Here is a 26,557-nt window from a genome sequence, read left to right as displayed (position 1 = left end):
TAACCACGTCAACTGACCATTGTGCCCTCGAGGCACCCAACCTTATCCGCTCTATCTACAATCTATTGCGGGCATGGCCGGCGGCAAGCGTCGCTGTTAGAGTGTGCAGCGGATTCCGGCCCGACCCGCTGTACCCATGAGTCAGCGCCCCACCAAGCCCAGGTTCACCGGAGCCCACAACAACAAGGCCTCGGGCCTAACTCAACCCAAAAGACTAGTATGATGGGTGAGGGTTGCCCCCATATATATGTTGTGCTCCCCCGCTGATGAGGACACCAACTACAACACGGATACATCTACACCAGCAGCACCTTCTCCAGCGCCACCACATGATCCTCCACCCCAGGCGCCACCTTCTGGGCCAATTACCCGGGCCCGTGCGAGAGAATTGACCTTCGTCATGCTACTAAAGAATGAAGGCCCAGAAGAATAGAAGCTGGCCCAACAGGAGGCCCATGTGTGGGCGCCTAGGGTTGGGCACCAGGGGCATCCACGCCCCCCACTCCTTGCCGCGCGCCCCTCCTGGTCGCACGTCTCCTCTTGGCCGCTAGGGGCTGCGCCCCCTCCTCTCCTCTATTTAGATAGAGTCTATGTTTATTTCCAGACTTGAGTTTTATTTTACATCTAGCTTTAGCTACTCTCGAACACGCGTAAATACGCGCTGTCCTTGTGTGATTCAGAACTCCACCTTTGAGTGATATTTAGATTGCTCGTCTCTTTTTCTTGTTCGTTCTTCGACTGCGGACAGGAATCGATCTTCATGATTAGGCTGATCTTGCGCTGGCAAGGTTGGTAACCACAGGGAGTTGGTTCAGCGATTGCATTGGCGCTTCGGGTTCGCTCGTCGTAGTCGGATCGTGAGGGTCTACTTCCACCAAGTCGAATTTATCTTCACTCACCGAAAGATCGGGCACTCCGACTCTATCACCCGCTATCAATTTTCGATGTGGGACTAAACCTAACAATCTCCTCCGTCACACATCAGGCCCAACTCTTACATCACATACAACCCATGTGATCTCCCAAAGATGTTATCTCAGGCCCTGAGTCCAACTCTCCTGTCACAACACAACCCATGTGACCCTCCAGAGACGTTCACGGGCTCCCCCATCACCATGTGACCCAGAGATGTTCCAGGTTTCCCTCAGCTCTGATACCACTTGTTAGAATAATAGCGTAGCGGATTTCAGTCCGACCCGTTGTACCCACGAGTTGGCGCCCCACCAGGCCCAGGTTCATCGGAGCCCACAACAACAAGGCCTTGGGCCTAACTCAACCTAAAAGACTAGTCTGATGGGTGAGAGCTACCCCTACCTATATGTTATACCCCCCACTATCAATTTTCGATGTGGGACTAAACCTAGCAACCACCACGCGCGCAACGCCACTGCCAGCGCTGTTTCCGAGCTCCCATTTCTTGTCTTGCCAGTCTTGTCGCCGCCGCCCTCTCCTCCCCCTCCTCTAGCGACCGCAATCATGAGCAGGGCAGAGGTGGCTGCCATTGTGAAGCTACTGCAGATGGCGACTCCTATTTCTCCCTTGACACAAAATCGTACTCCTCTAGCCACTGCTCGGGTACTGCAAGTGGGCATGCCACATCCACCACCCCGAGCGAGTAAGCTCTTGCGCTACCTCCGTCGGCTGCCTCTAGACTTTGATGCGTGGTCTAACCCAGCCAAACTTGGCAGAGAAGAACGAGAGGGGGAAAATAAGAGACTGGAAGGTCAAAATTACATGTGGGAGACATGGAAAAGCAGTAAGCAGGTGCGGATGGGAGCAGATTAATCGTTTAGTGTTTGCTAAGCTTGACCTAAGCAGGACTTGACTCGATTTGATGCAAAATCAAGTGAAGAAGGTGCCGTGGTTGAGGTCTTGAGGAGCAGCGAAAACTGCGAGAGCTAGAAGGTCTAGGGTGGCATTTGGCTGGAGGAGGCGAGATGCTGCGGGCGCATGCAACGGCGAGTGGCGGCAGGCGATGGTGCTCGACGAGAATAGAAAGAGGAGGCGGGACAGAACGATGAAACGGCTTGGCTCGGTCCGTTCAGTCCTAGAGGCAATTTCGGCAGTTCAAATGAGAAAGGAAGTGAAAAATATGGGAATGTTTAATTAAGTTTTGAAAAGGCATTCTAGCGTGTAACCCAGGTTTCATAATGGCAAAGTGGCGAAACCCATTTGTGCGATTGCATTCTAGCGAAGCTTTTACTTTTGATGATGATAAGATTGCAAATTTTCATGTAATAGTTATATGAAAATAATCAGAGGAAGTATACACAAATCTTCACATACCGCACGATGAAAAGCTGCTCGCTTTGCTGCTGAACCAAGTTTGGCATCTCTCCACTACCATCTCCGTCTCCTGTGTAAGATCACACCATAGGCCCGTAGATCCATAGACGTGGCGGCAGCATTGTTCATTTGGTCCTCTGAGCCTTAATTACTATACGCTATACACTACGGAAGGAGGTATACCGTATGTCCGTATACGCCTCCGGCTGAGCTCCTGTACTCTCGCCGCGCCGGTTGCTTTGCCTGATCCGGTCCCACCCGCCTTGCTCACTCCTCCCCTCCTCGGCCACCTCGCCACTCTCGAGCCCGCGCCCAACCCGACCGACTCGACCGCGCCGCGCCACGCATCGGGACGCGTCCCATGTAACAGCAGCAACGACGAGCAGCTCCCCACCCCACTGACCCTCTCACCCTCTGCCACTCCGGTCGCCGCCGCCCGCGGTGTTCCATTCCAATGTGGCGGCGCGGGGCGCACGCCGACGCCGCGCACCACCTCCCCACCGCGGGCCCGGGCGCCTCGGCCGCGTCGTCGTCCTCCTCCTCCTCCGCCGCCGCCGCCGCCGGCGCGGCGCGGAGGCGGCGGCGCCCGGGGCTGTCGTGCCGGCCGAGCCACCTCTTCTTCGCGCTCCTCGTCGCGCTCTTCACGGCCTCCCTGCTCGTCGTGTGGCAGCTGCTCCCCATAGGCGACGGCGACGGCGACGGCGACGGCGATGCGGCGGCGGAGGCGGACGGGGAGCCGCCGCCGCTGCCGGAGGGAGGCGATGCCGGGGTGATGCGGTTCTCGTCCTCGCGCGTGGCGCTGCGCGCGTTCGACGGCGAGAGCCGGCTCGAGGCCGCGAGATCCGAGCGCCGGCGGTGGGCCAGCCTCGCGCCCGTCAGGGTGGCCCTCGTGAGTGCTCCACTACTTACCCTGCGCAGTTTCCCTAAACCCTGATAAAATCGCTCCCCACCTACCATTTCGCTGCAGGAGCTGTGAATTTCGGTTCCACCGAGAAATGACTGGTTTTTTAATTGTCTGGTAGAGCTCTCCTTGGATTTACTAATGAAATGTGGTGTCCTGGTCAGAGTTTAGTATTAGAGGGAGGAACAGACATGCTTACCTAGATAATATGCACGTCATGTATAGTATTGTTTTGCGTGTTCCTCTGTTTCTTTATTAGTCAGGCTTAATGCACATTCGTTTTTAATACTGAACTGCATGTCATGAGAGTTGACTTGGCTCCGGCTGTTTCAGGCTGTTGGAAATATGAACATAGATGCACAATCTCTGATGCTTGCAACTGTTGCAAAAAGTCTCGTGGGTCTGGGTTATGAGGTCGAGGTGAGCTTCCATTCAGCACCGTTTTATACAATTGCAAAAAGTCTAGTAAATTGGGTGAATATGCCATTAGGTTGCGGAATTGAACTGCAACATGTAATCGTTTGGTCGTCATTCTTGATTCTTCTATGTTGAGAATGCTTCATACCCCATGCCACTAATGGTGTTGCTATAAATTAGGTTTTAGCATTTACGGATGGGGAAGCTCGTGATATTTGGGAGAATATTTGCCTTGTAAATATTGTGAACATCGATACTTTGAAATCTGTCGACTGGTCAAAGTGAGTCGCTAATACTTTAATAGTGGAGTATTTCCACTGCTATTCTTGTGTCTTGTCTTATTAATCTATTATACTTTTATTCTCTGTTTCAAATTTTGCAGGTACAATGCTGTGTTATTAAGCTCTCTTGAAGGAAAAAGGGTTGTTTCAATGTGAGTATTCTGCTACTACATGCTTTACGCTCCAGGGTTGGCATATAATAAAAACACAATATGCTAATGTAAAAATCGGTTTGTTATTAGCATTCCAATCGGGGAAAAAAACCTGATGTACTCCTGTTGTTTTGTTTTGTTTTGTGAAATTATTTATTTCATTAAATGACTTGTCATTTTGTTCATGTAATCTCCCATTCTTGGAATTTATTTCCCTTTTTTCTGTAGCATTTATTTATTCGGCACTTAGCAAATTCATATTATATTCAGTCTTATGCAGGAACCTTTTCGACTTATACCAGTGGTATGGCTTATACATGAAGACACTCTTGGACAACATCTCAGAAGCTATGCAGAGTTACAGGAGTCCATTCCAAAAGTCATTGAGGATTGGAGGGCTCATTTTCATGCATGTGCTTATGTTGTGTTTCCAGATAGCTACCTTCCTGTATGTACCACCCGCAACTTAAGACTTTAGAATAGTTGATGAAATGGAGTTTCTGTCTGACCTTTAGATATATGATTTCAGTTCTTATACTCGCCTCTTGATTCTGGGAACTTTTTGGTCATTTCTGGTTCTCCAGTTGATATCTGGGCCGCTAAAAGATTTGGCTCATCACATTCTGAAGAGACTATAAGAAAGCAGCACGGGATTAAAGAAGATGACGTTGTTATTTTGGTCGTTGGAAGCTACTTGTTTTTTGATGACTTACCGTGGGATTATGCTACAGTCATGCGTGCATCAGCTCCACACATTTTGGATATAGCCAAAACTAAAAATCTGAGAGTGCAGTTTATTTTTTTCTGTGGAAATGGCTCTGATGCCTACAACTCTGCTTTCCAGGTAATGAATATTCCACAAGATATCCAGTGACCTTTGGGAGAAATGCCTTGCCTATCAAAACATTCCTAGAAATACCATCTGTATCTCAGTTATGGGTTTGCTTTATCGTATCTGCTTAGGCTGGTTTGTCCAGCCAATATCTGTACCATGTTGTGCCAAGTCAAAAGAATTGGCAGTTAACTCAACTAGGCCTTCTTAATTTTCCTTTTCTCCGTCACATTTTTTCTTGGCATTTAGAGTAGCTATGCATTGCATCTCTTAACTTTGCTAAAGCAAGTTCTCTGAATTTTCTAAGCCTTTGTTTCATTGGGCATTCTTTTGCTTAGCTATTTATTGCTAATGAGTATCCTAATTACTTTGGTAATTTAATTTCTGTTAACCTTGTTAGATGTATATGTACCTTTCTGTATTTTCCCCATTGTATAAGGGTTTTGTGTATATTTACTCACATCTATACATGTATATATTTGGGCGGCCTAGAGCTCTCATATTGAATACAAGTGCAATACATAAGCCATAACAAACCTTTGTCCCCAAAAACATGTTAGAACGGGAACTGGTGTATCTGTTGAGTAATTCATTGTTCTTGTGTTTACAAAGTCATGTGCTAATATCATCCTAATTTTTTGTTGTATAGGAACTTGCCTCGCTCATGGGGTTACCTGATGGCTCCATAAAGCAATTTTCCATGACTCATGATATTAGAAACCTGTTAATGTTTGTGGATATTGTTCTCTACGGATCTTTAAAACAGGAACCTGGTTTCCCTCCTCTGTTATTGCGGTCCATGTCCTCTGAGATTCCGATTGTTGCACCAAATCTTACTGTTATAACAAAATATGTATGCCACTTCATCCGGTTCATAATATGTTATTCACCTGTAAATCTTTAACGCTACTTTTAACAACGTGTTGTTGTTCCAGTTCACTGATGGTGTCCATGGCTTCCTTTTCGATTCTGCCAACCCAAGCACTGTTTCTTCAGCTTTCATACAGATTTTAGGAGCAAAAAAACTTTTGGATACTGCCTATTCTGTTGCTTTGGAAGGGAAGCTACTTTCCAAGAACATGTTAGCACATGATTGTATTACAGCTCATATTAAGCTTCTTGAAAGTGTTATTCATTTTCCTTCATATGCAAAGTTACCATCTTCTGCTTCTAAAGTTCAAGAAAGAACATGGTTATGGGATCCTTTCGAGATGAAAGCTGCACTAGAAAATAGTTTGTTGGAAGATGAAAGCCATACCAGCATAAAGACTCTTGATATTCTTAGAGACTTCCCTCAAAGTAACCAAACAACTTATTCTGGTACCAATGATACTTCATATGATTACCCTAATTTATCCGATTGGAATGATTTAAGTGAAATTGAAATCTTTGAAGACATTGAAAGGAGAGAAATGGAGGAGGCAAGTATTTCCCCTTCTTGTGGCATGCTCCTATCTTCTCCAACAAGACTTTTTTTTTTCTAAATAGGCAAAAGAAATCAAATCCGCCTTTTCTTTTTTGCAATGTAGATTGATGAAAGGGTGGAAAGACCTTTGCTATCATGGGATGAAGTCTACAGAAATGCTCGTAAATCAGAAAGGCTAAAGCCGGAAGTAAATGAACGTGATGAAGGTGAACTAGAAAGGACTGGGCAACCCGTGTGTATATATGAGATTTATAATGGAGAGGGGGCATGGCCATTTTTACACCATGGATCTTTATATCGTGGTGTTACACTAGTAAGTCTTGTTAAGTTTACTTTACTGCATGTATTATCTGGAAGTTTACCATTTTCCACTTTCCATGTGGTGCTCTATAATATTATACATCACTTATTTTCATCATCTGTATCACTATATATAAAGCTTGAGATACGCATACTTTGTACTAGGGAAGCATCGGAGTACCCAGTTCAGTCTGTCTGCATTGTTGAACATATACTGGTGTCCTCTATATATAGATATTTCCAGCAAATTGCCATCACCCTGATCCAGCATGAATTTAATTTGGACTGATACACTGAATGATTGGTAGTTAGTATTGTCTGGAATGCTTTTGCATTTATTAGTACACATAGCAAAGATGGAACTTATTGCAATTGTTACCCTCCACAGCAGTTAAATTCTCTGTTTTCATGTGTGTTGGTGAACATGTTCATTCAAAGCTTATGCCTATTTTTGCATTTTGTCTCAAGTCAAAAGGAGGCAGGCGACCGAGATCAGATGACGTTGATGCTGTTACCAGGCTTTCAGTTCTAGACAACCCATACTATCGTGATCTTCTTTGTGAATTTGGTGCTATGTTTGCCATCGCAAACAGAGTTGATACTGTACATAAGTTACCATGGATAGGTTTCCAGTCATGGCAGGCTGCTGGAAGAAAGGTATGAATTTCTCATAGATTTTTATGTCAATTTTGGTCATATTGGATATGCCTGCTTTTTGAGAATTGTACTCTTTGAGATAAAGAACATGGTACATATTCCCTTTGAACTCTTCAAGTTCTAAATTCACGCTGACTTGAACAAACCGTATATTGACATATCTGAACAATCAAAACCAGAGAGTAACCCCTGAGCCCATCTCACTTCCGATCTGGTGTTGAAGTGGTTTGACCACAAGTGTTTAGTTACCTTCCCAGTCGTCTCTTAGGTGCATGCCACTAGTTGCGATAGGATGCAAGTCAGCACCCTGTGTCAGTTCCCATCTCTTGCTTCCTTTGCTATGTTGTTGCTCCCTCTAATAACATCAGCAGAGAATTTGCAATGAGGGCCTCCTGTAGCGAAGCTTGCCATCAGCAACTTGACTGTCTCTGGCAGACTCCCTCTACTCACATCCCTTCACCATATTTGTAACCTCAGCACCGCGTTGACATGAATGCAGCTCCACAAGGCAAGCTCATGCTGCTCTCCCTCCTCAAACTGCTTCTAACCTGACACTGAGGTGCTTCCTCCCAATCTGGTCAAGCTGGTGATCCGTTGAGTATCCTACTTTGACAGTGTCCTCCACAATCTTCTGTGCTGATGCATATCCCAGGTTCAGTGTGTTCCACATGCAACAATTCATGACAACCTGAATCCAATTGTGCTTGCTGCTGTTGAGTCTCCATCTCATGTGACACTTGTAAGCATCAGACTTCGGTGATCTTGCCATGTTCGCCCTTGACAGTTCGTAGATCTTTGTCAAGTTTAATTGAATCAATCTATCTAGAGTCCTGATGCTCATCTGATGATATCAACTATTTGTCCTGCAACCAAGTTAGTAGAAAGATTCTAAAGGTGCATATGGTGGCTAAAAAACCTGGTCACAACATCACAACTATATAGCAAAACTACCCTCACAACAAAAATAAGATGTTATTTGCACCGTAAATTTGTTGATGTGTGAAGGATGATTTGGATGATCAGACTCGAGATTGTTTTTTAGAGACTAGATTGGGAATATACATCTTTTGAAACGAACTTTTTTTATACTTTTTTGAAACGAACTTTTGAACTATAGATTCTGGTTTGCTGTATATGTGGATGGTAATAATGGCCAGATCTAAATTACTTTGTGCTAAAACATATTGCTCCACTCTGAACTGATAACTGATTAGATCTCAATACAGTTGGTATTTCAGTTTACCTCTATTTGGATTATCAATACTAAAAATTGATCTGTAGATCTATAATTAAAAAGACCAGCCAACCATTTCTTAGGCTAGCACATAATGCAACAATGAGCACACGAAATGGGATATATTTAGCAGTACCACTCATCCTGTAGTCAAATGGCACATTACCTGAATGTACTATTGTTAATATGTTGAAAACATTTTTACATTTCCCCACATGTATTGGATCTGCTAAGCCTGGCATAAACAATGAAGTTGTTTTTTGTTCAGAAGGATATAGATAAATGCCGTTTTTGTCTCCTCTTATCAGGTATCCTTGTCTGAAAGTGCTGAAGAAACCTTAGAGGAAATTACGACTGGAGAAAATAACGGGGATGTTGTATACTACTGGTCACCAATGGATATTAACCAAACTTTGGACTTTTGGTCGATGTGCGATTCCCTAAATGCAGGCAATTGCAGGTGTTTTTTGAGTGCTGGCATGTTCCTTTCTATTTTCTTACTGTTATCTTCCTTAAACTATGTGTTTAGGGAATAGGCTTAAGGATGACTCAACCACTGTCACTCATGTTCAGGACCTTATCAATCACTCTTTGTTGTACTTGTGCAACTCCTATGGTGCACTGCACGAGGCCACTATTCCATCTTGACATTATCTTCAACATTATTTTCTTGTCACAGATCTCTTTTTGAAGATGCATTTAGGACTATGTATGGACTGCCAGAGAATGTCGCAGCCCTTCCACCAATGCCCAGTGACGGCGATCAATGGTCCACTCTTCATAGCTGGTTGATGCCCACCCCATCATTTTTGAAATTTGTCATGTTCTCAAGGTAACTTCTGAGTTCTCTCACTTTGCTTATCATTTTCAGGAGACAATTCACTTTGTGTTCATAATTTTGATTTTGGGTTGCATTGTGCAGAATGTTTGTCGATTCACTTCATAGTTTGAATGCAAACAGTACTGAACCAGCTGCATGTTTGCTTGGAGCATCAGAACCTGAGGTGGCCTTATCTTTTTTTTTTAGTACTATCAATATGCTTTGATGAAATTTTAGCTAAATTTGGTACTCTTTTTTTTAAAAAAAATTCAGATAAGGCATTGCTATTGTCGAATCCTGGAAGTCCTTGTAAATATCTGGGCTTATCACAGTGGAAGGAAGATGGTCTACCTTGACCCTGTCACTGGGGATACCAGAGAGCAGCATCCACTTGGTGAAAGGAATGAGATGTGGGTAAAGTTCTTCAATTTCACCCTTCTTAAGAGCATGGATGAGGATCTAGCAGAAGAAGCAGATGATGGCATGCATCCTGGAAATGATCAATGGCTGTGGCCATTAACTGGTCAGGTGTTCTGGTCTGGCATTGCTGATCGGGAAAGGGAGGAGAAATATATAAAAAAGCTGGACAAAAAGCTCAAGAACAAGGTGAAATTGCTCGAAAGGCAGAAGTCTGGTTACAAGCAGAAGCCCCTGGGACAATGACACTGAAAGAAGCTAACAATCCGAGATCTCTTATGATCCACCATTGGGTGCATCTTCAGTCGGACAATGCTCTCGCTTCCTGTTTTCTGATGCAGCAATTCACCATGATCTCGCGGAAGAAGAGGTAAATCATAAAAGGCACCATTGTTGTGAATAGGAATTCTTTTTACGCCTCCTTGATCTCCCTCTCCTAAGGAGCTTGGTGAAGCTGGAGGATATTGGGAGGATGGGGATGGGGAATAGCTGATCAATTTTTTGTCCTGTTCACGTAGACAGGCTATAAATTGCGCCATATAGTTGCAGTGATTCTTATTCTTTATTCGTCCTCCCCATCTGCCACGAAAGGGCAGCTGGATGAGAAGCAAAATTTTGGTAGGATGCATACTGACCTGATCATCGTTGTACATGTAAATTCCCAGAAGAGAGGGAGGCACAATAATTATGTTTATTGAGAGATATTGTTTGTTACTGCAGTTCTGCACTGCTGTTGCTGTCGTGAGATTTCTGTCCTTCCTGCTGCTTTCGATGACTTGCATAGGCGTCACCGCCTCGGCGCATGCGAGCGGATGAGCCGCGCGAGCAGGTAAAAAGTCGGACGGGGGAGATAGGACGGACGGACAGCGATGTGGGAGTTGTGGTCTTGTGTGGAGGTGTCGAACTGTCAATGCCTGCGCCTTGGAATATTTGATACCTCATCAAAAATATAAGCTATTTTAGTTTTTTTATAAATCAAATTTACCTAATTTTAATCAAATGTATGAAAAACATCCTAACAATTATAGTATCACAACAAAAAACATCATAACATCAAATTAGTTTTACTAAATCCACCATGAAATATATTTTAAATGTATTTATTTATATATATATTTCTATAAATTTGATCTAGAGAAATTTGAATTATAAACAAACTAAAACAATTTACATTTTCGAATGCAAATGGTAAAAAAACAACCGTGGAACAAAATTCTAAATGAAAAGATGCAGAGAAAAAGCTCAATGGAAGGTTGCTTGGTGAGATGCTTACAAAAGAAACTATGGTTCTTTCGTGTAAGATCTACAATACGCTTATAATATGACATCGACCCTTTGTAACACTACAAGACTCTACATCTTTTCCTATAGTTTTCTACAAATGGTCTACTGTATTAGTATCCATTAGTGTTTTCTTTCCAATGGCCAACATTTTTCTAAGTATGGTTCTTAGATTTCCCTACAGTTTTTTCAAAATTGCCAACAACATAATCCCCCACGACATCATTGCCCACAGTTTTGTAATTAGTTAACAAATATACTAAAATTGTCAGCCACTTGTCAGAAGAAATTGTTGGGAAAAAATAACAAGTCTTGCAGTGTAACTGTGTAAGGAGCAAAGATATACTCACACCATCCCAAATTATAGATTATTTTGACTTTTCTAGATTCATATTTTTTACTATGCACCTAGATATACACTATTTCTAGGTACATGGTAAAAATTATAATTCAGAAAAAACAAAATGATCTATAATTTAGTAAAAATTATAATTCAGAAAAAACAAAACAACCTATGATTTAGGATGGAGGGAGTAGCATGTGATTTTGCAAGGGTTCCTCTACTGTACACTGTGATGTTTTCAGTTAAAGATCAATGGCCGGAGTGCTTCTTATACCTCGAGCCATTTATCTTCTCTAATCTCCTTTATTTCGGCGAGCTCAAGCAATCTAACCTACTTCGGCAGTGAGCTCAAATGTCGTGTCAACTTGTCACGCCTTGATATGATCTCACCTCGGCAGTGTCCAATCAATATCCTCCTCTTCTTATGGTCAACAACGTCATGACTGCCCCACTCCCATGCTCACCGTTGTCAGGCTAGCTTTGTGCTAGCGCTCTTCCCTCTAATCCCAAGTTCCCAACACTTCCTTAGTGAAAACCCTGGCTCGAAGTTTAGTGAATATAAAACTCCCATCACAGTTTATGACATTCATCGGTTGGAGCCGGCCAAAACACACGAACGTGAGTTAGCCTTTTCATTTTAAAAACTTGTTAATACATACAAGAAAGAATATATGCTTTTATTGGAAGCTTGTGCTCTTATGTAGATGCTATAAGTGCTGAGTGTCAATGTAAGTGCCCTTTGATTCATGGCATCATATGATTATAGGATACTTGCACATAATCGTATCTCTTTCTCAACTTAGTATACGAAGATGTCATCCTCGTGCATCATCGTGATAGATCCAATGTTTATCAAAAAAAAAAAAAATTGGTCTCATAGCATCGAAAGATCGCCGTTTCTGCGAAATATCATCCAAAGTTCGCCCGCGCGCTGCTCCACCCCGACCCCGCCGCCTCGCCGTCCTGCGCCGACGAGCTCTTCGCCGGCGGCGTCCTCCTCCCGCTCCCCGTCCTGCCCCCGAAGCTGGCGCCAAGCAGCTCCAGAAGCGCCTCCTCCCGCGCCTCACCACGCCAAGCATTTCCTCTTCCACCTCACCTCCCTCTGCTTCCCTCTCCTCCATCGGCGAATCCGAGCCGGGGCGTCGCACAGGGAGGCGACGGCGAGGGCGGGCGACAAGCTTCTCCTCCGGGTGATGCCGCCGACCAGGCCGGGCTTCCTGCCGCCGCCGGCAGCGCCGGCGGGCTTGCTGTCCTTGTGCGTCTGCGGCGGCGGCGGCCGCCTGTCGGCAAACGCCAGCTCCGAGGCTGAGGGCGCGGGCTTGGCCGCAGGTCGCCGGATCTGCCAGACCGGGCTGGACCGGCCCACCGGCACGCCGCCGCCAGCGCGGCCAGGGCTCGCCGCCCACCGCCGTGGCGGAGCGGCCTCGCCGCGGGAGTTCCTGCGCGAGCACGGCGCGCTGCTGACCTTCCGCGCGGGCGGCCGCGGCTTTGACGACCCGGACCCGCCGCCGGCCGGGCGGCTCCGGGAGAAGGGCCAGATGTTGATGTTCAGCTCCGAGCCCCGCCTCCCCTGCTGCCACCGGCGTGCGCCGCCTGCCTTCGGCCGCTGGCGCCGTCCTTGCGCTTCTCCCTCTCCTTCTCTTTCTCCTTCTCCTTCTCCTTGTCCTTCACCTCTGCGGGTTTCTTTTTGGAGAAGATGCCCGTCCAGCGCTTGGACCCTCCGGTGGAGGCGGCGGCAGGTGGCGCCGGCGAAGTAATGGAGGCCGTGGGCGGAGCGACGGTTGCAAGAAGTGACGCCTCCGCTGGCTCGGCCTCCGTCTCCGGCTCCAGAGCTGGCGGCACGCTTTGGCTGGTACCGCTGCTCCTTTCCGCGTGGGACGACGCCGGCTTCGGGGGCAGGACGGGGAGCGGGAGGAGGACGCCGCCGACGAAGAGCTCGTCGGGGCAGGACGGCGAGGCAGCGGGGTCGGGGTGGAGCAGCGCGCTTGCCAGAATGGGGAGGAGGTTGACGGAGGCGACGGCGTTTCCTCCGAACGTGAATGCTATTTCCAGGTGACTCAGGGACTGGGGGCTAAAGTTTAGCACCCATCACATCAGATATTTGGATACTAATTAGAAGTGTTATTAAATACAGATTAATTATAAAACTAGTTGCACAGATGGAGTCTAATTCGCGAGATGAATCTATTAAGCCTAATTAGTGCATGATTTGATAAATGTGGTGCTACAGTAACCATTTGCTAATGATGGATTAATTAGGCTTAATAGATTCGTCTCGCGAACTGGACTCCATCTGTGCAATTAGTTTTGTAATTATCTCATGTTTAGTCCTCCTAATTAGCATCCGAACATCCGATGTGACACTGCTAAAGTTTAGCACCTGGTATCCAAACACCTCTTCAGATGCTATTTTACGGAGCGGCGAAGTTTGGATAGTATTTTGCGGAAACGACGATCTTTTGATACTGTGAGATCAATTTTTTCTTATTTTCCAATAGTTGACATCGCATTCCACATGGCATCCTACTAGAGTAGTTTCATCACCTTCTGCATTCACTTCCATTATCGACCATCGATTTTGGCATGCATACAACTTTGCAGTCACAAACTACCTTGGATCGCGCACTCTATCCTCTTGTGGAACCCAACACAACCCAACCCTCCTTCATTCAGCATGTGACTCTGGTAGACGGCAAGCCACTCACTCTCCAAGGATTCTCCATGAGGCGTTGATTATGGACATTGCTAGCTCTAAATGCCATCATAGAGTATTGAAAATGCCCTGGAACAAGTTCTTTTTTTAAGAAAAAACGAATGAGCATACTCGCATGGTGGAAATTGCAGAGTAGTGGATGCCTCATGCTGGATGGTATTTGATGAAAAAAGCAGCTCTCATTGGAAACTCTGGAAAAAGAAAAACAGCACGAGACAAGTCGTTCACTCCCTCGCGAGTGGAGAGTGAGAGCGAGAGACGGAGACGGACTGGACTGGTCATCCCCTTCCTTGGCCGGTTGGCCCCGTGCGTGTTACCTCACCGCTCTCTTCCTCTTCTCCTCCAGTCTCCTCCCCGCTTTATTGCACACCCCCCGCGAATTCCCAGACCCAACGCGACCAACCACCTTGTCCAGTCATCCCCTCCCCCTGCGCGATCCAGCCGAACCGCGCCACCGCCGACGCGCCCCGACCCCAACCGCCGCCCGGATCTGGGAGCCGCCGTCGGCGCTCCCTCTCATGGTCCCCGGCGGCGGCCGGCGGCGCTGCTGAGATGCGACGCGACGCGCCGCCGCCACCCACCGCCCACTCAGCCTCCTCGTCATCCCTCTTCGGCGGCGGCGAGCAGCTGTTCGAGTCCGGGCCCAGCCCGCTCGTCTTCCTGCCCCTTCTCCTGATCCAGGGCGGCGGCATGGACCTCTCCCGCGTCGGCGAGAAGCTCCTCAGCTCCGTCCGCTCCGCTCGCTCCCTCGGCCTCATCCCCCCGATCCCCGCCGCGCCCCCTCCCCGCCCGGAGGTCCCTCACGCTCTGCCTCTCTCGCACCTCGTTGGATCAATGGGGTAGAAGTTGCTCACATTTTTGTTGAACCTTATGTAGGTTCCAGAACGAGCTGCGGCGGCGGCAGCTGCTGCACGTGCGATCGCGGGGTTGCCACCGCATGAGAGGATCAACCTGCCGGCCAATTCGGAGGACTTGGTCTCCATCTACGGGAGTAACCCACAGGGGGAGCCCGTGGAGGAGCTCGAGGAGGTGTTTTATGAGGAGGTGGGTGCTGCATTTGCATGGATGTGGTTGTCTGTCCCTGCTAGGATTGCTGTGTTTTGAGTTTGAATTTTGAATCATTCGCAGGAGTTCGATCCAATAAATTACATTCTGCAAAGTATTCCAGAAGAAGGCGGTGATGCCACCTATTTTGATAAGCAGGTTGGTGGGGAAAGCTTATGTTTTTCTGTCTAAGGCATTATTTACGATGCTTATCTACCATACCATTGAGTGACGTCTGCATGCATATGTGCACGTAGGCGTAGCTATGTTTGTAACGGTTTAGTGACGGTTTCAACAATGGTAGGTACGACCTCTGTAGAAGAAACCAATCCCCTTTTGTCGTTTAGTAGCGTTCTAGTTATCCATGATCGTAATTTGCAACAAACGTCCTGCTTTTTAACCAAATTAATGTGCTTTGTTTTGGTAATGTAATTTTCTTTTTTGCAGTCTACATTGAGATTAGCGCAGCTTGACAAGATTGCAGAACGATTGTCACATCATGTTATGGGCCACCATGAAGAAATGGGTATGTCTCACGCTAGAGTATATAAGAGGTTCAGTTTTTGGTTATCTTTTTCTCTGTATAGGATGGGATAGTTTTCAATGCATATATTTCCTTCTTTGTTTCCATCTCGTTCAACATGTTCAGACTTTAATTCCCTTTGGCTATGAAAAATAATGAAGATATCTATTGCTGGTTTTGGCTCAGTTATATTACCAAAATGTGACCTTTGTTGACTCCCTTTTAAAGACATTTCAGACTACTGATATTTAGTTTTGGTCAGTGAAGGGGATGCAGTTAGTGATGGAACTAGAACAAGACTTAAAGGTTGCAAATGTAATATGCATGGTAATATCTCATGAAACTCTGTCCTTTCTGGCTTTGCTTGATACTACCTTCTTAGATATCTACGCACTAGGCCTTACAGTTAAATCAATATTTCAGAATGGACGAAGGCATATAACCTCTTCGAAGAATGAGTTGTCGAGGGATCTGGTTGTCAATGTAAAATCAAAGAAGAAACAAGCTTTGCTGGTAGGTGCTTGCTCTTATATATTATGTTAATTTGCATCATTTACTTGAAAGCTTGGTGTCTGTTCCCAAACCCTTCCTTGTAGACTACTAAACTAACATCATATTATGAATTAATGTCTTAAGGAGGAAATTATTAGTGACACAGTAAATTCAAATATTTTTATTTTCCACTATCACTAGCTGTGGGTACATCGAATTGAAGATCTATAAATAAATAAGTTAGTTTTTGTGTAATGCAGGATGTTCTTCCTATTCTTACAGAGCTTCGTCATGCACTAGACATGCAGATGGAACTTGAAACTTTTGTTGAGAAAGACAATTACTTTCAGGTGAGCTTAATTTAGCTATTGTTATTTTTTTCTCGCTTCATTAGTATACTTCTTTACTCTAAGGTGATATGAGAGCTGTTCATTTTAATTCTACCACGATAAATTTCAAACCCATAAATCACATCTAGGAATATGGATTTGTTGCCTTTTGACTAGAACAAGCATAATATCTGTGTTCTCTATGTTATTAAATACTAATTTTCCTCCAATAATTATGTTGGGTCTCTAATGCTATCTTATTGATGTTTGTAGGCGTTCCAATTATTGCCAGAATATTTGCAAATTTTGGAGAATTATTCAGGCCTTTCTGCTGTACAAGAAATGGGACGTGGGATCGAGGTGATTATCTTTTTCTTTGCTCACCTACTATAACCACTCTTTTGCTGTTGAGATGTTTACCTCCCTAAATCTTCAAAGTTTAAGTTGTCTTAATCTATCTGAACTTCTGGTGGTACTAATTAATTGCCTGTGTTTTGCCACGGAACATCCAGTACACCAAATTCTTACGATTATCTAGTTAAGTATCTGTGCACTGCTATGGTCATTGTGTCTATGAATACTGTAAGGTCATAAATCATGTACCCTACCTGAGTTACTTTTTACCAATATCTTTGTTCTCCTACTCTATGTTGCTATTTAGTGGATAGGTGCTAAATAAGAGAGAATCTAGCTAACGGTATCCAGTTGCAAGAAGATACTCCCTCCATTTTTAAATGCATGACTGGCTTGTCCTAAACATCATATATTTAAAATCGGAGGGAGTAGCATTCAGGCCTGCATCCATGCAAGTTGCAACATGGATTTTTTTTTTCACAAATGTGAAAAGCTTTGTGCAATTATTTTTTAAGCAGCTTTTGTGCAACTCTGGTAGAAGTTTCATGCAAAATAAGGAAAAACTATCCATCATTCTTTCACACTCCAAAAAATGAATTAGCGAAGAGATAACAAAGAAAAAAGATTAAATGGGCTGCCATTTCCTGGCCCACTTATTCCCCTGCTTCAGTCCTCACAAGTCACAATGCCGCCTCCTTCCCCGTTCTCTCTGTTTCTTCTCTGGCGCAGGTAGCATTGCCGGCGTGCCGCCTCCATAGACACTTTGCCCCAGACCAATTTTGCACTGGCAGAAAAATTGATTGCCATAGCCCTCATCTCTCCAGTGCTCCCAATTTCTTCAGAGACGCCGCATCTGTTACCCCAGGCTGGCATTGCATCATCACATCTGGTGATCCTCGATGATAACAGCCGCCTCCCAGTAAATCAGCAGCAGTTTATGAGACTGATTTATACGCCCACCCCATCCTGTCGCTGCCGCTGGCAACGAGGCATCGAGCGACACAGTTGGCACCCTCAACGAACAGATCCAGAAGCCACAGAGCAGCCCTTGATGGTACTAGGGTCCCATCGAAAGGATAAACACAGAGGCCATAGAAGCTGCAGAGTGGGGAACAACAGCATGAGAAAAGTCATGTCTCCTGACTGCCTGGGCTCACCTTTCTGAGTGGTCGGATGGGAGACATACCATCACCACCTACTTGTTTTCTTTTAATGGTAGTATATAGATATATTCAAACAGAGAAAAATCTTCTGCACCTTCAAATTTAATCTAGTTATATGCATTGTTCATTTCAGCTGATCTGATTCATGTTTATCCTTGTGATAATATTTCTTCTCTGACTACATTGCAGGCATGGTTAGCTCGGACAATCCAAAAGTTGGACACCCATTTACTTGGTATTTGTCAGATTTTCAATGAAGAAAGCTATATAACTGTGAGTGTTCTCAAGATCATTTTTTATGGGTTTTTGGATTGACATGGTAATTATGCTGTGTCTAATTCGCTAGAATAACATTATTTAAATGAAATTATTTAACAATTAATTATGAATGTAGGTTGTTGATGCATATGCACTGATGGGTGATGTTAGTGGCATGGCTGAAAAGATGCAGAGTTTCTTCTTGCAGGAAGTACTCTCTCGGACACATTATGTCCTGAAAGAAATGTTGGAAGAGGTATTAGATTTGCTTTATGCATGCTCTGTCTTGTTTTACTTTTTCTTATGATTGTCCATACCAATATCTTGATATATTATGTTCTCAGTATTCTAATTGCGAAGTAATTGCAGGAGGTTGGAAATAATACGCAGAAAAATAGGTGTGTATTCAGCCCCTTATCTTCGGTTCTTTTGGCTGCATTCTAAGCTTAAATAGAATTACAGTGCTTTGGATGATATGAATATTGCATGGAATATAGATATGGTTAGTGTTTTGTCAGACAACTTCATAGTTGAATTTTATCAGTGATTGATCCAGTTTCTTTTTTTTTGTCTGTGTGGCAAATTGTTTTTGGGCCCCCAAAATGGTTTGCTTTGTTTTTTTATTTTTTTTTCTCTAGACGATTATGAGTTTGGAATAGACACTAGAAGCAGGTCCCGAAGAGATTCTGTCATACATCCCCAGTTTAAAGCACTCGCATAACCATACTTATTTTTCCTGCAGGTTTACATATAGTGATCTTTGTGTTCAAGTTCCTGAGCCCAAACTTCGCCCCTGCTTGTTGAAAACCCTTGAGAGCTTATTTTCATTGATGTGCTCATATTATGCTATTATGAGCTTTTCCCCAGGAGATAAGGTAACATTTATTGTTGACATCTTCACCATATATCTCTGATTAACAGATGTGAACTGAGTGGCATATGCTTCCGACGCTCGTCATGCCAAAATAAACTAATATGAGAAACTAAAAAGTTTATTTTCTGCCTCATTGAACATATGAACTATTTAGTCACATTTGAAAGCCAAAAGAAGATAAAAATAATTAAACCAATCAGATACTTACAGTTCAGTATCCTTCTTATATCCCTCTGATTCAAATATATGATGTTTAGGACATCCACATGGTCTACGAGGTGACACTTGGACCAGCAATTTATATGAAAAATTTGACATCTCAAATTAAGATGATACGAAATCATGGATGTACTTTTCATGATGAATCTAGCAACACCTATCTTAGTCTATGCATTTCTTTATATATTGATGGTGAAAGGTTCAAAAGATGTCAAATGCTATCAGTTTTAAACACGCTTATGTGTGGAGTCGGAGCTGGGGAACTGTCCTATATTTTCTGTTGCACTATATGTTGGATGTATGATGGATAATTTTATGTTTTCCGTATGAAATAAATCAAGTTAATTTCACCTGTCTTCTGATCCATTGATCCAATAATCTATATATATGCATGTGTCGGGTGCAATATATGCTTAGTCTAATTTTGCGTACGAGGTTTTTTATGCGCTTATTCATGATTTATTTGTTTACTCTTCAGAATATTGAGTCCAAGGGCCCGCATCTAGCAGACAAGAATGAGACATCTCAGAATAACGATGAAGCTTTAGTTGATTCAGGAGGGGGTCAGTCAATTGCAGCAGTCATTCAGGATGGTTCTGCAGCTGAAAGAAGTGACAGAGCATCATCATCCGAGGTCAGCAATCCTGATGCTAGTACATCAGGAACGGATTCTCCATTCTATCAGCTGAGGACAGATGCTACAAAACTTGTTGCGCAAACATTTCAAAGAGGACGAAGAAATCTTTGGCAGCTGGCAACAAGTCGCTTATCTGTTTTATTATCTAGTTCAGCTGTTTGTTCAACTAGCATATACCAATTCCTGAAGAACTATGAAGATCTTGCAATTTTCATTTTGGCGGGTGAAGCATTTTGTGGGTTTGAAGCTAGTGAGTTCCGCCAGAAGTTGAAGACTGTCTGTTTGAACTACGTAGTGTCCTTTCACCGGCAAAATGTATATGTACGTCAAATAACTCATATTCTATTTAAGCATTATTATAACTGTAGCCATAAACATAACTTAAAAGCATATGCAGTGCATGAGGTGTCTGTAGTCTTTAGGAACATTTTCAGGCTTCTTTTTTCTTCCATTGGTATTGTAGGACTCACTTTGTGTCTTTTTTGCATGCAGCATTTTTAACTTACCGTGTTTTATCATTCTTCTGGCAGGCACTTAAGATGGTACTGGAAAAGGAATCTTGGACAATAATGTCTGCTGAAGCGTCGCAGATAATTAGTTTAGCTGGCCTAACTGGTGACGGTGCTGCACTGTGCTCTCCTACCAGTAGAAGTTCCAAGTTGCCAATAAATTCTTACCATGCGAATTCAACTACAGCCAATCCGGGAAAGCAAAAGCTCGGATTCGCTTCTTGGCTTAAGATCGAAAATCCATTTTCTTTTAGGCTAGAAAATGGCTCTGCCGAATCCCCAAAGTCCAATATGATTTTCGACTCATCAGTTAGCAATAATCATGGCAATGGGAATAATTCATCTCTCGATGAAGAGAATGAAGACCTTCTAGCGGATTTCATCGATGAAGATAGTCAGTTGCCTAGTAGGATACCAAAAGCAAAAATTGTAAAAGGCAATTATTCACATTGGAAAGATGGAGATATTTCATCGCAGACAGGCTCGTCACTTTCTCTGTTAAGGTATTAAATTCTTGTGTTAACTTAAGAATGTTTTTATGCATAACTGCATAAGCTAAATTGCCACTGGAATCAGGATGATGGACAAATACGCCAGGCTAATGCAAAAGCTGGAAATTGTCAATGTTGAGCTTTTTAAGGTTAGTTATGTCATGTAGTGAACTGCGGGGTGAAGAAGTTTGTGGAATATCTTTGGTTCATGCTCGACAAAATTTTCAGGGTATCTCCCAACTGTTTGGCATCTTTTATCACTATGTATATGAGACATTTGGGCACCAAGACAGGAGTCAAAGCGGCAGGCATTTACCAGATCATCAATCATGTAAGAATTTAGAGGTCTCCAACAAAAAATTCTCATGGACTTTTGTAATTGTCCTTATTAATGCTTGTTCTGTATTCAGCTCGGCTTAAAGCTGCTTTATCAAAAATAACACAAGACTCTGATCAGTGGACAAAACCACATAATGTTTCATATTCACCTTCATCCCCTTTGTCAATGAGTTCAACTTTTGGTCAAATGGATGTGATGCCTACTGCGCCTCCCAGTTCAATGTTCACTTCCTATGGGTTAAAGGTAACTACTTATTTTTAATGATTATGCTTACATAATCATATGTAATTCCATCTTGTTTGTTGATTTAACATGTTTTCTTGCATGTGGAACTGAGCTGTGTTATTTAGTTATTTACTATGCAGTTTTTCCCTGTCATAGACAAAAAGTGAAACTTTCTTTACTTATTTGACTTGAGCTTGCCTCATTAGAGTTCAAGTTCGCTAACTCCTATGGTCTTAAACTCTAAAATTTGAATATGTACCATTAAGTTCACTGCAGATATGATTCATCTGCTCTCACTATTCTCTCAATAGTATTAGCAACTTATCAAGAATCATTTATTATCTTTATCATGTTAACTGTTTCAAAGTAGGCATACAAGCCAAAAATATCTGGTAGCTGTGCAGCTTTTAGTATGTACGTTTTTCACATTTCCGTGAGACCATTCTTCCTATTTTGTTTGACATATTCTGTTTAGTAATTAATTTCTATGTTGTGGCCTCCATGCTGCCATAACTTAAGTGATGATGTGACAGTACTAGCTTATTATGATTGTCTGGAGACAAATATTGCATGCAAATAAGCAATAGGCCTATAGGCTTGCAGGTTGTTGGGATGGCAAAATTTTGGCATGCAATGTAGAAGGGGTTAGCGAGTGTCTAGCCCTTGGAGGTTATTTGTGGACTTGCAATTAGATTAGCATATTTCTAAAATAAGAGTGTGGCAGATAGTGGAGGGCAAAAGTAGGCATATAATGAATTTCTTCAGCAAATGGTGTGTAAAATAGTGACAAGGTAAATAATCTAGATGGATGTCTAGGGAGAAGTAATGAAGTGCAGGCACGAGATTTTGGGTCCTTTTGACTATTTATTTTTTCTTTAAGCTATTTATGATAATATCCCTATTCCTTGTAAAGCCATTGGATGTGTCTCACTTGTCGTACATACATCTATGGGCCCACCAGAAGGTTCGGACAGTCCTAAATATGAGGTTGGACATCGAGACGTATCTGACATGAAGACTATGGTGCAGGACGGCGTAGTCTACGTCGTAAGAGAGGAACTAGTCGAGGATTAGGAAAACTACTTGTAGCAATAAGAGTAGGACTCATCCAGTCGAATCCGACTAGTTTTCTTGTAACCAACCGACCTGTAACCCTGCCCCCGGCAATATAAGGTGAGGTAGTGACCCCCCTCGAAAGCAATTCAATCCAACCAACACACAGGACGTAGGGTATTACGTTATTCAGCAGCCCGAACTTGTCTAAATCGTGTATCTACGTTTACCTTCGAGTTCCTGATCTCAGCGAGCCCCACTAACCAAAACATTACCTCGGGCACCCCCCTCGGTAGGTTGCCGGGTCTAAACACCGACATCACTATTATTGTAAACATTCCTAATGAACTTTAACAGGCTGAACTGAAACTATCTGTGATTCTGAAGTTACCTTTCTGCTTTCTAGGTGTTTAAGAAGGGATAGCATTATGTATGCTAGAATACCTTTTTATTTACACTTGTCTGGAAAGATAGCTTCCTCATGTACGTGACTCCCTAGTTCGATGTCCTCATTTTAAAAAGTGCATGCCAACTTATTTTTCCTTCAGGAGAGATGTGCAGCTGCTGAAACAGTATCGTTGGTTGCTCGAGTTTTGAACAGATCTAAAGCCCATCTGCACTCAGTGTTGTCTAAAAATAACACTAATGCTGTTGAAGAGTTCTATAGAACACTGGTACGTCTCTTTACTTTGGGAGGCTTTGCAGTATTTTTTTTCCTGTGGGATCCCGGTGAACACCCTTTGGTAGTCTGTAAATCCAAAAGATGCAATATAATTTCAAACTTTGCCCTTTTTTGTGGTAGGTGGATTCTGTTCCAGATTTGACTGAGCACATTCACAGAATGAGTGCACGGATGCTTTTGCATATTGATGGGTATGTTAAATCATCCAGTCTCCTCTTTTTTCTATTTGGCCATATAAAATCTGTGCGGGATTTGCATCATCATGGATAATGACATGGTGTTTGGATTTAGATCAATAGTACCTTGCTCAGCCACGCATTGATGTTTTGAGTCACCTCACATGTATGCTCAATTGAATCGTGTACTGAATGTGTTTTCAGGTATCCAGATAAGATTGCAAATGCTAAATGGGAGGTGAAGGAGCTTGGAATAGAGCACAATGGGTATGTTTATGTTTAAGCCTTCTCATTATGAACAATTTGGATATTGTTTGTTTAGGTATCTGTTTTTTTTTTTTGCTCTTTTTTGCTACTGTTGTTAACTTCTTATGCTTCCTTTGAACACTCCTTAGGTACCTTTAATAATCATTTGTACGTCAATTTTATAGTAATTCACCATGTCTAAATCTAATCTTGGAAGCCTTAATGTCTTCGTTATATTATTACTGTAGGAAAGCGATTTGTGCTCATTTTCTTTCAGCAGTTGATGAACAGACCATCTAGCATGTACCATTGAATTTGTAAATATTTGGCACGCATCTGGTGTTTAGTGTTTCCTGTATATATCTCTCCATACTTGCTGAGAAAGTTGCACCTTTTAGCCCTGTGCTAACAAATTCGCATCTGAAGTATTCAGCTGAGCATGATGTAATTGAATGCATTGCAAGTTGTGATAATGTATAGAAAAATCTGCAATCTAATAGACAGGGATTAAGTGTGCCTGATTCTAAGTATAGGAGGCTTTAGGAAATTGATTGCCATTATCATAACCAGGGCAAAGAGTGCAATTACTGGTGTGGGTTTTTAGTTGCGCCACTGACTAGGTGTTTATTATTTGCAGATATGTTGATTTGTTATTGGGTGAGTTCAAACACTACAAAACAAGATTAGACCATGGAGGAATTTCTAAGGAGGTAAGAGTGTGAGAATTGACTAGTATTTCCTTCTTTTTTGTCTTTTTGTTCCCCTTTCTTTAATTCTATGCTGGTGTTAAGTAGTTCAAACTTAATAGAGTTCGTTCTGCTTTGTCATCTAGAAAGGAATGTTCAGCTTTCTTACTTTGAATCGTTTGATGATGAATTTACCAATACCCAGAGTGAATTAACTTGTGTGCTTCCCAGCTCCAACATCTGTTGATGGAGTACGGTATAGAGAGCATAGCAGAAGTCTTGGTGGAAGGTCTCTCTAGAGTGAAACGGTGCACTGATGAAGGGCGTGCATTGATGTCGCTTGACCTGCAGGTTTGATTCTTTTGATTCAGATCTATCACATATTCGTGATGAAGTCAATGCCACGAAAGAATCCATAGTGAGCTTTGATGTGCTTTCAGGTACTAATTAATGGGTTGCAGCACATTGTATCAGCAAATGTAAGGCCGAAGCTGCAAACTGTGGACACTTTCATAAAGGTAAGAAGAGCGAATTAGTAGTAGATAGTTTGTACTGTACCAGTTACTTAATGGTGGTACTCGCTAATTGCCTCGAGCATTTCACCAATCTGCAGTTCTACTGTCCTCCGCAATAAGCAGCTTCCTTTTATGTTCATTTTGTTCTTACATTATTGAAATCCTGGCAAAGGGAATCACCGTTAACAATTCTTGTGCGGATCAAACAGGCCTACTATTTGCCGGAGACCGAGTACGTTCACTGGGCACGGTCTCATCCAGTAAGAACCCTGCGAAACTTCATCTCCCATTGATTGATTGCTTTACTTGAGACAAATAAAATTAAGCACCTGCTGCCTCTTAACTCTACAGGAATATAGCAAAAGTCAGGTCGTCGGGTTGGTTAACCTTGTGGCCACCATGAAAGGATGGAAACGGAAGACGAGACTAGAAACAGTTGAGAAGATTGAGGCGGCTTCGTAGACCCGGCGGAAGGTTCTGCTGTGATTGATTTTGTTTTGTTTGCTTCAACTGCTGCACATAGAGCTGTATCTTATTCTCTCTTTCTTTTTCTTCCCTCCTTTTTATAATCATTTTTGTCGATTCTTTCACCTGTTGGCCATTTTGATTGCTAACCCCATCACCATCAGGCCATCACCCGCCCATCCATGGTGTATATTTAAGCGATGACACCCTGTATCATATCAAAGCATGTGGGGGCGAGTCGAGTTGCCATTTACCAAAAGGAAGAGAACTGTGTACTGAACCTTTACATGGAGCATTTGGCTCAATAAATATGATGAATGGTTCATAAATACCACTCACTCTCATAGATGCCATCGCTGTAGCAGCGTTCCGCAGATGGCGGCTTGAATGACCGCACGAATGCGTCGCAGATGCATAGCACTACCTCCATATCATTTTATTTGACGTTGGCTAGTTCAAAAATGAACCGAGCAACGTCAAATAATATGAGTTGGAGGGAGTAAAAGCTCTGGTATTCTTGAACCAATCAGTGGTGCTGTAAATGGATTCTTGTACTCCGTGTCTTGGATCGTGCTGAACGTTTGGTATCGACTCTGGTCTTGCTCGTACGTACAGGTACAGCGTGCAGCACCGGCCTCGGGATTTACAGGAGCTTTAAGGCCGTCTGAGCTCTGCTTCATCGTCGATCGTCGTACCTCGTGTGTAACGAAACCTCCGACTTTTCACAGGGCTTTAAAAGCGACATCAGGTCTGTTTGCATCCGTGTTGCCAGTAGGCAGTAGCCTTCATACTCGTTCTGCTGTCAACGCTGTGGGAAGAGAAAATGCAGCAGCAAGAAGAATTAAGGATATGCTGATTGATGACTAAGGTGAGAGGCTTCGCGTGGTGAGCCAACAGCCGGTGTGGCTTCTCCGGGCCTCTGGAGTATTAAACTTGTACAGCTGTGTCACTTATATCCTCGTACCCTCAAAATGCATATATAGCTCACTAAATTTGAACTCAGGTGTTATTAATGTCCCTATACTCTTAGAATGCAGATCTAGCCCCTTAAACTTGACTTCGGGTGTCATCTAAGTCCATATACTCTCTAAAAGCATATGTCATCTCAATTAAATTGATAAAAACTTATTTTTACATAGATATAATTTAATTATAGTCAAATAAATTGAATTTCAACTCAACGTGTGTGGAGAATATTAATGTGCTGAATCTAAAA

The 26,557-nt window shown here is 43.3% G+C and overlaps 3 protein-coding genes across 4 annotated transcripts; 2 read left to right on the top strand and 1 right to left on the bottom strand.

The window, feature by feature from the left end:
- The first annotated feature begins 2,607 nt into the window (after positions 1–2,607).
- On the top strand, positions 2,608–10,442 carry LOC117838940 (uncharacterized). The gene is given in 15 exon segments (XM_034719145.2): positions 2,608–3,175; positions 3,521–3,607; positions 3,785–3,885; positions 3,987–4,037; positions 4,308–4,485; positions 4,567–4,881; positions 5,519–5,722; positions 5,805–6,290; positions 6,399–6,608; positions 7,064–7,252; positions 8,795–8,946; positions 9,166–9,318; positions 9,409–9,490; positions 9,580–9,886; positions 9,889–10,442. Coding segments are annotated over 15 exon segments (3,159 nt in total). The 5' UTR covers positions 2,608–2,740; the 3' UTR covers positions 10,098–10,442.
- A 1,565-nt stretch (positions 10,443–12,007) lies between these two features.
- LOC117835612 (uncharacterized) lies at positions 12,008–14,070 on the bottom strand. The gene is made up of 2 exons (XM_034714962.2): positions 14,053–14,070; positions 12,008–13,418 (listed from the first exon to the last, which is right to left on the bottom strand). The coding sequence occupies exons 1-2, from the start codon at positions 14,068–14,070 to the stop codon at positions 12,411–12,413; spliced, it is 1,026 nt and encodes a 341-aa protein (XP_034570853.1). The 3' UTR covers positions 12,008–12,410.
- Positions 13,143–25,670, top strand: LOC117837561 (uncharacterized). Of its 2 annotated transcripts, none has more exons than XM_072290580.1 (25): positions 13,143–13,399; positions 14,937–15,104; positions 15,189–15,263; positions 15,552–15,630; positions 15,890–15,954; positions 16,051–16,140; positions 16,380–16,469; positions 16,722–16,808; positions 18,155–18,238; positions 18,360–18,479; positions 18,593–18,621; positions 18,966–19,098; positions 19,795–20,274; positions 20,484–20,965; positions 21,039–21,102; positions 21,182–21,284; positions 21,364–21,536; positions 23,120–23,245; positions 23,374–23,444; positions 23,634–23,696; positions 24,313–24,385; positions 24,593–24,712; positions 24,802–24,879; positions 25,086–25,136; positions 25,228–25,670. In XM_072290580.1, the coding sequence occupies exons 4-25, from the start codon at positions 15,609–15,611 to the stop codon at positions 25,336–25,338; spliced, it is 2,715 nt and encodes a 904-aa protein (XP_072146681.1). In that variant the 5' UTR covers positions 13,143–13,399; positions 14,937–15,104; positions 15,189–15,263; positions 15,552–15,608; the 3' UTR covers positions 25,339–25,670. The 2 variants fall into 2 exon arrangements, with proteins under 2 accessions (XP_072146681.1, XP_034573136.1); XM_034717245.2 differs by lacking the exon at positions 13,143–13,399 and adding an exon at positions 13,679–14,855.
- The last annotated feature ends 887 nt before the right edge of the window (positions 25,671–26,557 follow it).

Source organism: Setaria viridis, chromosome 9 (genome assembly GCF_005286985.2).
Source record: "Setaria viridis chromosome 9, Setaria_viridis_v4.0, whole genome shotgun sequence".
In the NCBI taxonomy this organism is placed as follows: Eukaryota; Viridiplantae; Streptophyta; class Magnoliopsida; order Poales; family Poaceae; genus Setaria; species Setaria viridis.
Note: the sequence above shows the minus strand (reverse complement) of the source record. Positions and strands in the feature narration are given on the sequence as shown.

What these genes read in the sequence shown, in the direction of transcription:
- LOC117837561 (XM_034717245.2), top strand. Translation starts at nt 14,613, where the DNA reads ATGCGACGCGACGCGCCGCCGCCACCCACCGCCCACTCAGCCTCCTCG. An exon ending in GGGCCACCATGAAGAAATGG is followed by an intron (nt 15,631 to 15,889) that starts GTATGTCTCACG and finishes AGTTTTGGTCAG; the next exon opens with TGAAGGGGATGCAGTTAGTG. An exon ending in ATGGAGGAATTTCTAAGGAG is followed by an intron (nt 24,386 to 24,592) that starts GTAAGAGTGTGA and finishes TGTGCTTCCCAG; the next exon opens with CTCCAACATCTGTTGATGGA.